The 14938-nt window shown below is 33.3% G+C and overlaps 1 protein-coding gene across 1 annotated transcript in view; it reads left to right on the top strand.

Moving 5' to 3' along the window:
• The window catches only part of LOC142339270 (uncharacterized), a 70093-nt gene extending 56835 nt beyond the window's left edge, over positions 1–13258 (top strand). Inside the window, exons 13-18 of the mRNA XM_075389173.1 lie at positions 2386–2487; positions 2677–2808; positions 3104–3190; positions 8541–8799; positions 12148–12332; positions 12938–13258. Coding sequence (XP_075245288.1) covers positions 2386–2487; positions 2677–2808; positions 3104–3190; positions 8541–8799; positions 12148–12332; positions 12938–13129 — 957 coding nt within the window. The 3' untranslated portion in view covers positions 13130–13258. The remainder of the gene's footprint in view (positions 1–2385; positions 2488–2676; positions 2809–3103; positions 3191–8540; positions 8800–12147; positions 12333–12937) is intronic.
• The last annotated feature ends 1680 nt before the right edge of the window (positions 13259–14938 follow it).

Below are 14938 nucleotides of genomic sequence, written 5' to 3'. Positions count from 1 at the left end.
TGACTTGTTTCCCTTTTTCAGTTTTCGGATAATGTTTGTATAAATCACAACTAGATCCTGAGGGCTAAGAAAAAGTTTTTTCCTTTTTATCGGCGATATGTAAAGAAAAAGTGAAAATTTGATCAAGAAAAATAAATTGGAAAAATAAAATCTGAATAATTTTAATGTAACTTATTCCCGTTTTTGCTGAATTTCCTCTCTAAATTTCAGTCGAACGCACTTTTTGGCAACGCTTGCATTAATTTCATCTGATCAGATGATAAAAAACAAAGAGAAATTCTGAACGATTTATTTGCTCTCAAACTAAATTTGGAAGTAATAGTGCTATTGGTGTTATTTATGCAATTTTTTCATACCAGCAAGACTTCATCTCATAGATTTTTTCGTTAAATTTTCGTTAGATTTTTTCGTTAAGTTTCTCTTAGATCATATTACTTGGCGGTTTAGATCTACCTCATTCATCTCTCTGACTCCTCCCCCCCGCTCCTAATCTTGGAGACATAAGACTCCTTCCTCTAATCCAGCCGCCTCAATTAAACCCCCATTCACTCCTTTTTTCTATTCCTTTCCCCTCTCTCTCAGTTAAGATTTAGCTATACTCCCTGAGAACACTCCGGCTATCGAACTAGCTAATACCGAATCTAACTACTCGTCAGAGATAAATGTTTGAGATAAATTCACTTGATCGCAAAGTCGGCTATTTATTACATTACTTTCTAAAAACGTTTGTTTAAAACACCAATCTTATCACTAATTTTTAGAAAGAAACACATCTGACATAGTGTACGAAATTCTGTGATTTGACACTTTCGCAGAGAGAAAAATGAGAACAAAAATTACTTTTTCGAATGTTCCCTATTCACTAACAGAGACCTCTCCAATTTAGAGAAGGGTTTTACTTTTTCTATATTAACTCAAAGTGTTTTATTAATAGCCGCGAGGCGATAGCAGATATTATTGGGGACATCGTGATTCTTTACAATTCAAAGAATTTGAATTGTATTGGGGCGCTGTCTTTTTTTTAATATCTGTTGATACATTTTCATGATTTTTGAACAAACACTCGCTTTCTCGCTAGTGGTTTTTTGTTCAGCTCCCGCAATTTAACTTTGGGTTTTACTGTTTTTCAGTTTTTTTCGATCAGATTTTTTTTCTAAATGGTTTTCCCAATCCATTCATAGTTCATTTAGTTTCAGTTTTTATTTTTTTGATCTGATGTTTTCAGAAATGGTTTTCCCAGTTCACTCATAGTCCATTCTAGGTCGCTTTTTTGTTCAGTCAGTTAAAATTCTTTGAATTGTACGTCAGGACCTATGTTTTTTTAACTCGTCGTCTCCATCGATGATTCTTACGATTTGACTTCTTGGAGTTGACTTTTTCAATGACTTCAGTGACTTCTACTGCTTTGCAGGTAAAATTTGTGTACGTGACGTCATTTCTGCTTTTAGGTCAATTGCGTGACTTACCTCACTCAAAAAAATGACTTCTAAATTCACTTATGAATTTTTAAATTTTATGAAAAGTTACTAGTTAATAGTGTGCATCTAAGTACTGCCAAACTTATATGCACAGATTCTTGATTATTAGACTTCAGTTTTCATTTTGAATATCAATTTTGAAAAAGCTCTTTTAGGACTTTTTCCTTATAGACCGTATGTGTCATAAAATTGACAGTTCGAACCTAACCCAAAAAGTATAGTGGTCTATTAATGGAACGATGGTCGATCTGTCTATCTTACTTCTTTAGTTGTTGTAATTCATGGAAGGCCACAAGCGTCTAATGGGGCTATTTTCCGGCTATGTTAGAATTTTTTGCGCATTATTGAAACATTTGATTTTGGTCTTGAACTGTTTTCTGATGCGATGCACGGCTAATAATTTGTCCTATTTTTTGTTCGTGACTCTCCGATTTTCGACACTTTAAAATTTTGTCGGTGGTTTTTGATCCCTAATCAGAGTTCTGTATTTCTTCCCTTTTAACGAATTGTGTATCTTTTATTTTATTTGGACAAAGTTTCAAGCATTTCCCAGAAGTATTAATTACAATGTGACCTTTTCACGCTTAAGATAAATGTTTCCTGTGGCGGAATCAGTTATTAAACCAACGTTTTTAAACGATTTTGTTCTTGATAAATTTTTTATAGCGATCGCAAGAGGATTTTTTGAAGCTAACAGACTTAAATTTAAATAAAAAATAACAGACTTAAAATAACAGACTTAACAGGCAAAATAAAAAATGTCTCAAATCTAATAAAATTTTTGGATCGAATTCTCGTATTCCCGCTTTTCACATAGTTTTTCTATCTTCTGAATGATTATGGTAACGTTCAATACTCTGAAGTAACGAGGTTTCTTAATTTATCTTTTAAAATATACACATTTCAGGTTCTTAAACCCAATACTCCTCAAGCAATCAGCGACGTTCACGAAGTGATTTTGAAAGTGCCCAAAACCCAACAAAATGCCCACGAACTATCCGATATTAAAGTAAGTTAGATTGAAATTTTCAGCCAAACAGCTCGTCATATTATCCTCTACTGGACAGGTATTACCTATCAGCTATTTTATAACTATTATTTTAAAACTAACTTATAACTGTTTGATTGTATAACTTAGAGAAAGTATAACTTTGATATAAAGTTGACAATTGTTGTGATGGATGTTTTGTTCACCAAGGGCCGAAGTGAAGACTTGGTTGACAACGTGAACGAGTTGAACACGAAGATGGAGAATTTTGCGATCCAACTTCTAAGTAGTAACGACTCATTCAACCAGGACAATGACTCGTCACGTGTTCTAGGATCATTAGTTAGTTGCAGTTTTTATTGATCGAGACTTTAAGTTTAGATTCTAGATGAATCTAATCTTCTTTTAAAAAAATTAAGGGTTTTTCCTTCGATGATTCTGCCAAACCCGGTTGTTAATATGGTTTCATTCATAACAGTACGTATTGTTCTGAATTTTTTTTTTTCAGTTTAAATTTTATTTCTACGGCCTGTAGATTAATTAACCTCATCATTTCAGATGCTTTGAATGAAAGTTACTTAACCATCAAAAAATGTGTTTCATTCTTTCCAAGTTGAAAAGTGTTCTGTTGTTATAGAAAGCGTGTCATAACCCAGAGGAGAAGTTGAGGATCCTACTTGACCTAACTGAGAACCCTGCTGTAACTTTAACCACGTCCGAAAAGGTATAATTTGTTTCATGTCTTTTGCTCTTTATCAACTTGAGGGTTGAGGGCTGAACAACTTTGAAGCAATTATTGTAAACGTTTTTTGGCTTTCACTTCTTGAGTGATTCTTTCACGTTTGAATTCTCGATTTTTTGCTTGACCTTATTGCTTTTAATGAGAAATTAAAGAGATTGTTAACTTGGAGATTACTGCGACCGGATAGCTGCGTGGTAAGTGCGTAACTCTAGAACGACAGAAGATGCAGGTTCGAATTCCGCTCTTCTCGTATTTTTGCGCACTCATAAAGCAACGTTTTTCTTCGCCCCCTCTGAATTAAATTACTAAATTAACCCGCCTGTTGTTTGAGAGCAAATTGTCCGGCGTTAGTCGTTTTATGTTTGCATAAGCAGATACCAGTGTTTTGGTATTTTACAATTCGATGAAAAATTTTTAACAGCGCGTGCGCTTGGGGGCGTAAAAAATATAAGCCCACGCTGGGGGGGGGCAAAACAGAATAGATCCTTTTTTTCAGATTTTTTGTAGCAGCAAAACCCTTCATGATTGAACTTTAACTTTTTTTAAGATGTTGAATTATGTATAAGAACGTTAACTTCGGTATCAAAGATTGGACGTTGACTTCAGCTTAGCTTCTGATGTTTAGTAAGTAAGCATTACGTCTTTCGTTGCGAACATTACCTTCTGTCTATTTTAGGACGTTCATTTCTGTTTTTGAGCATTGGGCACTAACAGTAGCTTGGTTTTCAATGTATAGTAATTGAGACCGGTAAAATTCAAGATCACATTTGTGAGAAGTTTTGACCCTAAAAAAGTGACAAAAAACAATAACCTCACTGGCGCCAACTCCCCAACCCCATTCTTTGACCCCCTCCAACCTGCATTTATCCTCCAAACTCCACATTAACCCCTTAACCAACCCCCAACAAATGCTCTCAACTTGTTTCCCACCTTTCAAACCATACCGTAAGATCTCTAACAACATTTATTATCCGAACCACCCTCTACCCTCTCCATCATTATTATTATTATCAAAACTCAAAACTGAGATAAACATTTTCGCATCTTCAAAATCGAAAGATACCTTCGATTATGCCGTTTTGAATAAAGATAGTTCTACTAAATTTTAGTTCTGATGCATTTTAACAATATCCTACTTTCCAATGTATGGTATATAGGAACTGCTTGTACAATCCAAATTTATGAAGTCATTTTTGCAGTCCCTTCCTCGCTAATTAAACTGCAATTACCCCCATCGATTTTCGCCCTACCTGCCTCCTACCTTCTTTAAGTGCATGTTATAATTTGCGCCCCACTGTTTTTTACACCTCCCGTAACAATTTATATGTTGTTATATAGCAGGTTATTATGTGAAAAAGCACGTGCGCCCCAGGATGTAAAAGATATTAGCTGGGTGGAGGGGCAAAATAGAGTATACCCACAAATTCTATTTTTTATAAGGCTCCGATTTTTTTCTGAATTCGTTAAAACAGTGATTCTGTTGGAGGACTCTTTGGGTGGTTTTCGGTACTCTACCGGATTATATTGGTATTGAGTAAGATCTTTCAAACTTTTTGATCTCCTTTAAAGTTGTTTTTTTTTCGGGATATCTGAAGGGTGCATCCTTTTGTCAGATCTGATAAGATAAAAACAGATGTTACACGATAAAACGCCCTTTTATCAGATCTTACTCGATGCCATTTTACTTTTTCATATCTTGAATAGCAAAAATTCATCTTATCAGATCTTATACGATTTTAGTTCTGTCTTATCCGATCATAAAGGATAAAATTCGTCACATCAGATTTTACACATTAAAAAATATGCCTCATTAGGTCTTACATTAAAAAAGTTTATAACATTTTTCAACTCAAAAAAAGAAACATTTGCTGCCGCAAAAACGGGTTTTAGTTTGTAATACTATCTTCAGTCACAGCATAAACGGTCTTCAAGATTTCGAGATTTCTGAATATTTTAATCCACAAGACTACAAGGGTTCTGCAATTCAAGATTCTGATACTAGTCCAAAGAAGATTAAAGAAGAATCAGGCGCTTATTGACAAAACACATTATAAGAAGTGGTTGAGACTCAAAGAAATTTTAAGTCGAAAAAACTGTTGCAATTTGTTTTTTTTTTGTTTTTTAAGTTTATTTTTAAATCTGATTGTTTGCTTTTTATAGCTTGTTATATAATGTTTTTATAAACATCTGACGTTTTTATAGACCGTTTTAACGTAAAATCAAATAAGACGGCATGTCCTATAAGGTCTTATAGTTTCCGTACGAAGAACTTTTATCTTATAAGTTGTTTTTTATCCCAACCTACACAATTAAGATTCCAGCTTGAGAAAAGTTCTTCCTTTAAGCTGTTTTATCTGATCTTACCAGACCAAAATTACTCTTGCAAAACTTTGTTCTGGTGTCTGATCTGATAAGCTGAAATTTTGTCTTCTGTTAGATCTGATTAGCAGAAACTTCATCGTGAAGGAGAAATTTATCTTCTGTAAGTTCTCTATCAGATCTTATACAAAAAAGGAGTCAAGGGAAATGTGCGTTCGCATATAATGTCCCGACCCTGCTTAACAACACTTTTCACTTGAATGACCACCAAATTAGGAAGAGATTGAAAGCATTTAAAAGATCGTATACTATTCAAAAAAAAGTTGTGCGTCCAATTAAAAAAATGCATTAAGCCCAAACCACTATACACATTAAAAAATGCACCATGAGAAGGCTGTTGAACCATTAAGGAGACGAAGAACAAAGAGATAACAGAATTAAATAAACAAGCAATAAATACGACGAAAACTACCTTTATAAATTGGCTACCTTTTTAAAAAAAAAACGGATATTTTACGTATTTGCTCCAGCTAAGTGGGTTCGTTCATATTTTGTGACACCTCTTGACCTACGTGACATATTTATACATAATGACATATTATATAATGACACGTCCTCTGTAGCTGGGATCTTAACGTACTGGCGGGGGAACAAATGGAGAAGATCCAAAAAATTTACAGATAAAGCCAAAATAGCATTAGATAAAAACTAAACTGCACAAATTGACTCGAATTTCACCATAAAAGTTATGGGACCTGCCATTATTGAGAATAATAATAAACTAAGAAACATAAAGGGCGAAGATAACATATACGTTTATACTTTTCGAAAAAAAAATTAATTTCAAAGTAATAGAAACCAATAGCTATAATCTGAAATAATTAAATGAATCAATTATTACCTCCATATAAGGCCGATGAAGTCTGTTGTTATCCAGAAGCTACAGGATTAAAAACAACAAACATGGGCGAAACTCAAAAATTCAAATAAATTTTTAAAGAAAACGGCGTCGACGCCTATAAAATCATAATCTATTCGCTAAAATCATAATAAAAAATACTAGATATAATTAATTGCGCCCTCATTCAACATTAATATGATATAAAACCTGTGATTATTAGATAAATAACCAAAAATGCTTAAAAGCAATTACTCAATCGGTAAAACTGCAATAGTTCGAATCTTCTTGAAAGAGAATGCGACGTATGTTTTGCTGAGAATACGCTAAAAAAGAAGCAGATTATAAGAGTAACTTTGTTAAATCTGTAAAAAATAATTTCTAAATTTTTTTTTTGAAAATTTTTAGTAAATAACAGTCATCAGCTTTAGATTGACTGTTATTTAGACAAATAGACTGACTTTTTACTGCTTAGAAGGTGAAATTGACATGCCATTACTGTGGTTTTGGCAAAAGGCTGCTAAAACAACGAAAACAGGCAGATTTCAAATTTTACGGTCAATTTTACTTAAACAGTGTACATGCCAGAAAAAGCCATAGAATTTCTTCTGAAATTATCATGTACGTTTTTTGGTTTTTATTTGCACGTTTAGAATTTGGATTTGATGTCATTCCGTTGGGTAACAAATTAAAAAAAACAACATCAAGAATATTTTTCTTAAAAACTGAGAGCGCGCCATTACAATCCGAGGAGTTTTTAATTGTAAACTTCCTCTTTTAGACCCAAACTGGTCACGCTATTGCTGCTTGTCCCTTATAATAAAAAAAAATTGTTCCAAATATCTCCGAAATAGCTAATTTGAATAAAATTCAAAGATAAACGATGAATTTTGGATATTTATCAGTATTCAAAAAATTATTAGTTGTCAACTGAAATTATTTGTGAGTTTCATTATAAGCTCTTTAGATAGCGAAATAGAGGTTTTTATCGTATATAATTTATCACTAGACCACAAAATTATATCAAATTGCTATAAAACCTCATGACTTTTAAAAAAAATTACAAAAACTGTTTTTCCAGGCAATAAAAATCGTGAGTTTTACTCAAGAAAACTAATATCTAATCACTTGGCCTCAGGGGACAATTTTATTTAACTGGGACGAAAAAAGAAAAAAAAAGTTAAAAGTCAGACCCAAAAAAGCATACGGACCTGTTATCATCGCAAAAGTCAACGATAAGATCAAAACTGGCCTTTGTATCGCTGTGCGGCTGTTAGGAAATTCCTTTTTCGAGATGAGTGCGTATAAGATTTTTTGGCAATCGGAAATCTTTAAATATCAAAAATAAATGAAAGACCGCTAAAATGTTATTAGTTCAGGAACACTTTCTGAAGAACCAAAGGTACAAATGTTCCCTATCTGTGTAAGCGAAAGTTATGTCAGCAGTGTTTATGTATACAGTACCGATAATTCTGTACAAAGTGGGCTAAATAGGAATATTTGGTACTTTTGTTCAGGAAAAAAGAATGAAAAAATAATTTCAGAATTTTTAAAAAATTTAGCCAAAATTTTGGCCAACACTGATGTTTCAATCAATTCGGCAACTCTCTTTCATCTTCGATCGTAAAACAAATTTACGTAAAACAACACTCTTTTCTCTTCAAAAGTATTTTTTATCTTTTCAGCAACTCTCTTATCTTTAAACGTAAATCAAACTTACAGATTATGGTTCGCATTTGTATCATTTTCACATTTTTGAGCAAACATTAACAAAATTTCAGCAAAAAATACGAAAAGTGTGAACCAAACATAGGAAGTGAAAATGGCATTCTTAAATGTTTAAACCTCCTTTTCTCCTCGGATAAAGATAAATTCAAAAAAAAATCTTTTTAACTTGAAATTCTACGCTTGACACGACAGGCTTTCTAATGATACCACTCACAACACTGTACAATTAATATATCGATCGGCGAAAATTGACTGAACAAAAAACCCATTTGAGCATTTAGCCCCCCCCCCCCCCCCACTAAAATGGGTCGGAACAAAAAATTCCGGAATCACCAGGGATGCAGACTCATTTTGTCTAATCATTAAGGTCCTAATTAATTATTTTAGAAACAGCTCAGTGCGTTGGTAGACGAAACTGTCTTCATGAACAGTGAGGCACTTGACCTTCAGCTTGAATGTCATCAACTACTCGTCAAAAACCTCCCGGATGTCAGTTCTACACCAGTTGGTAGAAATAAACTAAGGCAGTCCAATGCAGGAAGATTAGACCAATTGCCTAAAGAAAGTCCTATAATTGAAGAAGACACCGTCCAATCGCGGCTTCAAGGCGCTGCTCTGATGGAAGGGATGACGCCTGATAAACTAAGTAAGGGTTCTATTTTTTAATGATCAAACCATAATCCCCTCAGCTCCGCGCAAAACAGTAAACAGTTATGTATGTAAAAAGTGTCAGATAGGGGTATCAAATAAATGATAGATATCACATTGATAAATATATATCTTGTGAGGCCTTTGATTAATATTATTAAGAAATTATTATTAAGAGACTAATAAGAGGGCAATGAGAAATAACGAGTCTGAAGCGCAGAAGATCATTGAAGAGAGTAATTTCTGACCTCCTTGAAGTCCGTTTCTTAACATTGTCAATGCGTGGAAAGTTGATGGCATGAAACGTGCAGCACTGTATCCATCAAAAGTATCCGCCATTGTTGAGGTATTTAGTTAAAATAAACTATAATAAATTCTCTTCCTTTTGTAAAAATGTTATCTTTTATACTGACCATCAATGTGTTATAACTCTATAACTCTGTTTAATGCTTTTTGTATGGCTGCTTCATGGCAATGTTTTATGCTTCTGAACACCTCGTCTGAAATTGAAGTTTTTTTCTCTCTAGTAATAAAAAATTCTCAATATAGGATTTAAAAAGAAATATAGAAAAACACAAGTTCTTCATTTTTCGCTCACATTTGCGGATTTTCTTGCTTTTTTCTGTTATTACAACCATATAAATTTGTCAAAATTACGCATTCTGATATACATTACATAGGATTTTTTCTATGAAGGAAAGGCGAAAAATATCTCAATAAAGTTTTTATTTAATATGGATTTCGCTGGAGCCAATGAGTTAGCTGTTTTGATTACACTACTTGAGTGCCACCTAAAATTGGTCAAAGTTAATTTTGATTTCCTTCGAGGTGGTTTTTCCTTCATCATTACAACGTTTTTTTTTTACTTTTGAGTGCACGGGCATCCACATGATTTATCAATAAACACTGAAATTGAATGGGATAAAAAATCCCTTACCACCAGTGTCTCCAAAAAATGCCCTTGATCTCATTTTTGTTTCAGTTTTAACTTCTGGGCGCAAAATTAGGAATGTCTTTGCTCGAAAGGATATGACCAACTAAAATCACGTTTTCAATACACCCCTTTCTGCACCTTATAAAATTTTGATAAAATTCGAGAAGCCATGTATTTTTGTTCTCATGAAAGTGGTTTTAAGGCAGCGAAATAATGGTTTGCTGTGAGGGTAACAAATTATTTCTCATATTAATTTTTTGTGGTTACAATTCTATTATAAGATTGGGTTATAGACTTTTCTTCAAAGGTTTTGTTCTAAAAGTTTTGTCCTAAAGTTGTCAATTTGTGGTTGATGGGCAATTATTTTGTCGGTTTGAGCTGTGTCTGGGTTTTGTATTTTCCCTGTCCTTTTCTGTTTCTGATCTTTGATGTTTTTGTTTTAATTTTTTTCTTATGTCTTAATTTTGGATCTTAAATTTGATTGAATCAGATCGATAGCATTTTTTTTCAAAGACATTTGTTGAATGAAATACTGTCATCGATTTTTTCAGGTGTCCTCCAATATTTAACAATGAAACGTTTTTCATCAAAAATTGGCCCTAAGAGTGTCAAAATTCAGAAAAATGAGGTATTTGATTTGCGTCATACTTACTGCTATTGCATACTGTACAATCTATTTTTTCTTTATTTTTCATTAGCTGAGAGTTGCGCAGGTGAAGCTCTTGTGGAGCTCTTGCGGGGAAAAGTGGTTTTGTTTCTTTTTGTTGTGCTCATAACTGTTACTGTGAAAATAAGTTTGCGCTCACGCCTCAAACTATTTTTAACATTTCAGGTAGAAATTGGAACCCCCTAGATTTCCGAGTTTTTATTTTTTGCATTAGTGCTCATTATTTTAAAAACAGAACCTTTCATTGGTCCTAAATCAAAAAAGAATGAATCGATTGGTACCAATAATTCTCAAACTTTAAATGGTCAAACTAGCCTTTTCATCTTTGCTTAATATGTCACACAGTATCATGAGTTTTTTGGTCAAAATTTTGGGTTCATTGTTTACTCACATAAAACATCAACAAAAACTAAAATTTTAAAAATTTAACTTGATGTGAATTCCTTCTGCATTCTAAGTTCAATGGAAAACAAAAACTACAAAAAATATTATGTAAAAGCAGTTTAAAAACTGTCAAAAATGCGAAAATCAAAGGAAAAATTTTAGTGAGAACGTCGTTCTTTAAACTTTGACAACCAAACTTTTTGTGCATTTTAAGATCACGTTTTAAAAAAAAATCATTTTGCGAGGGCAACTGATGGTCTGGTTTTGGGAATTTAAAGATTCTTTTTCTATTGTTTGACTGAATTTAACAATCTAATCATTATGTCCGAGGCAGCTCACAGTTTCCCTAAATTATTTGCATGCAACTCTCTGTTGATATTTTCATAGGCCTTTCAAATAAGGTACAGCAAAACTTTTTTTGGTGATATGATGGCGTTTTTGTCATCAAAGTGCTTACCAAGTTTGTTCAATTTGGAATCTAAGATAACAATATTTTTATTGTGTAACAATTTATCCCAATTTTTGCAATTTCCTGCTTAACTGCCTCATCGTGGTTATGAGAAACAGCTCGAAAAACATTGTCGGGGTCCAATTTTTTCCAAAGGAAATATGTGTTCAATTTTCGAGCAAAAATTAAGAGGATAACCGTAATCTTTCAAGTGAAAAGCTAGAAAACTTCAGTTTTTGTACCCTTCCTTCCGAGAATATTTAGAAAAGTCAGCTAGCCACGTTAGCGACATTTTTGTAAATTGCCGTCTCCTTTGAGTTGCAAAATTATATTTTTAACTCAATTTTTTAAAATTATTTTTTGGTAAAAATTTGAAGCCCATTTTTTAGTCAAGCCTTAGAGTGTTGGAAAATAAGCAAAATGCAATATATCGGTAATGAAAATGATCCAACTGGTCTTGATTTTTTGCCACTTCACCAATATTGTTTCTGAGTCGGTTTAATGAAGTATCTCAAAACCCCAGGGTCAGGAGATCAAATATTTTCCTCATCGATAATGTCTTTCAGAAAACGTGCGTAAAGATCTACGTAATTATAAGCATTGGTATGCTTACTGTTCGAAAGTTCGTTACCACTTGTAAAATTGTAAGCTTTGAAACTTGTGATGAATTTCTTCAAACAATTTCAAGTTCTGATAAATAATTTATAACCGTTTCATCCAAGGGTATAAGCTAGCTAATAGCTAATAAAAACTAACTAATAGCTAAAAGCTTGGCCTTATGGAAGTAATTAATTTCCTAAGCATACATAATTGGGGCCTGAATATTTTCCGGCGACTTTTCCAACCGGCGACTTTTATTGCCGATAAACTCTACGGCGACCCGTTCTGGGTTGATTCAGTCCCGTTTTTTCAGCCGCGACAGCAATCAAGACTCTGCCACGTGACGAGGTGGACTCTATGTTGAGCAAATTAGCCAATGAGAAGTTTGAGACAGGTGAAAAGAGTAAAAACCTGGAGAAGGAGAACACTCTTCTCAACACTAAAGTGGCACAACTACAGACAACACTTGAGAAAACTCTAAACGACAGTAAACAACAGGTTAATACCTCAAGACGGGCATATACCAATTATTGTCCCATAATAGGACAGTCCGTTGTATATTCAATCAAATCAATTCATTTATTTTGTGATTAATCGCTATAGTTGATTATAATGACTGCCATTCATTGTCTTGTATTGCGTCTAAATATTTTTTTGATCATCGGTTAATTCTTTTACTTTCAGAATACAGATTTGATTTCAAGTTTGGACACATCTCAAAGGCCGAAATACGTTTATACTAAAATTTCAAACGTTATAAACATTTCAACGGTTTTTTAACATGCAAAATCTATCAAATACAGGTTGCCCTTGATTCAGTTTGTTGTAATTGATTCTTTGGTTATAGTTGTATTTGTAAGAGATTTTTTCAAAGCTTCTCAAAAAACATATTTCATTTTCGTATAAATTTTAATTTCGAGCGCTTCAGTATCATGGGTTACTTAAAAATAACTTATTAAACTTTGAGAGCTGGCGTAATAATCCCAACCTGTACATATCCTACCAACATCTGCGCCGTATATCATAGTAGTAAAATTGTAAAATATTATAGAAAAAGGACAAAAGATGAAGAACTATTACAAACTATTTTAAAAAAATTTCAGATGGTGGACGCGAGTAAACATGACAAACTAGTTCGCCAGTTGTACAATGAGAACGCAGAGTTAGCCAAACGCCTCGTGTACATTGAGAAGAAATCGAAACAAGATCTGGACGAGAGAAGTAGGCAGGACGAAAAACACAAAGCATTGTTGAAGGTGTTCAGACAAGTTTGTGTAGCTGCTACAGCACAGTAGAGTTATCTGAAACGTGAACTCAATTGAAACAGTTTGTTTGACCTTGAGCTGTTTCCTGTTATCCCTTCTGAAGGACATGAGAGTAATATTTATATAATTGAATTGGCAATGTGTGATAGCGGGATTCGAATCTGGCAAAATTCTTGAGACCTAATTGAAAAGTGTTGCAAAATTCTTGGAATAATTTTGCAGAAACCTTGCAAGATATGAATCTTGGCAAAAAAACTGAATCAAGGTTCTAATGTTATAAGATACACGATTTTTGCATTATTTTGAACTCTTCAATTAGTAGGGTATCTAAATGCCATGGTTGGCACGTAGAAAAGACAACTCCTTTGGAATAAATTTTGAAGTCCGAAACAATCACATCAACAAAAAAAAGCGTTGACCTAATATTGTCTGTTAGAGCTCTAAAGAAAACTTACTAGAAAAACATGAAAAAGACTGCACACAAACTTTAGCGAACAAATTCATTGTCTAGGGTAGGGGTTGTTGATAACAGGAAAGCAGATCAATTTCTATCATTGTTTTCTCCCGAGAAAAATTGTATGATTAGATTCTGAAATGTGTAAATAATTTATCTCTCTCTCTCTCTATTTACGTTGAAAGACATTTTTGTTACATCAAATTACGAATTCGAATTCTGTTTTTATCGTAATCGAGATAGTTCATGTTACATTTTCATTTCGTTCCCATTTAATTTTGATTTCCTCAATTTATCTTTTCTCAAATATATAGACATCCGCTTATCAAAAGTAAAGAAGCCCACGCGTGATCTAAAGAAACCGATTTTGATGTCCTTGACTAAAATTTGTCCATAACTTGTACCGCCTAAATAAATATCAGCTACTTCAGAGGTGCTTAGCAGAAATTTTGTTGATTTGAACGTTGATTTGAAATTTTTGAACTCTAACGTTGATTTGAAATTTTTTACCGGAAAAGTAGCTTTTAAATTTTGCTTTTCACCAATCTGCTTTCACCAACTAATGCTTTACATATACTACTTGTCTACGTCAGCCGACGTCTTTGCACAGAAAACAGAAAATTTTTCCGTTTAAAATAGTGCCCATAGAAAAACATTCATCGAGGGAAATCCTTTTTTAGTCTATGGGAATATTTAAAACTTTAATCTGCCATGCAATATCTTATGCAAAGTGTTCAATTCAATCAAAAGTTAAAGAAAGTGGAATAGTAATGTCTTCTGCAAGCGAAATTCAAATATGTGGAAGAGAGTTGGTCATGAAGAGTATTAGTCGACCAATTTTTAAATTATAACGTCTCGGTGGTTTGCTTTCGCATATACATTACGATGCAGAGGTATACCCCAAAATTTCCGCCTTAGTAAAATTGGCTCGAAAATTAGTTACATACAATGAACGAAATTAGATGCCATCCTTTGTATCTTACTTTTCGCAAATGGGTTCCGCCAATTTTGCGAAATAAAAGAACATTCGGTGCGAAAATTAGGTAACAAATCTTGTAGCACGTTTCCGCTCAATTTAGGTATTTATTATGAGCATGCAATATGAGCATGCAATGAGCACTTTAATAAAGATTTAATTGAAGCCTTCAAAGCTTTAAAGTGCTTTAAATACATGCTACCACAAAAACTGATTTTTTTCCGAAAAATCCCGCGCACAGCAAAGACTTTGTATATCAATGTGGGATTGGCCCATTTTAATAAGCAGTAGTAAATAGTACTAATAAGTAGAAATAAGTAGTAATAATGTACTAAAAGTAGTAATAAAGTAGTAATAAAGTACTACTGGTAGTAATAAGTTAGGCTTAATTAAATAAGTATTAATTAAG

This window comes from Convolutriloba macropyga, chromosome 5, assembly GCF_964194025.1.
Source record: "Convolutriloba macropyga chromosome 5, txConMacr16.3, whole genome shotgun sequence".
Lineage (NCBI taxonomy): Eukaryota > Metazoa > Xenacoelomorpha > Acoela > Convolutidae > Convolutriloba > Convolutriloba macropyga.
The sequence above is the reverse complement of the archived record's forward strand: the minus strand, read 5'-3'. Positions and strand labels throughout refer to the sequence as shown.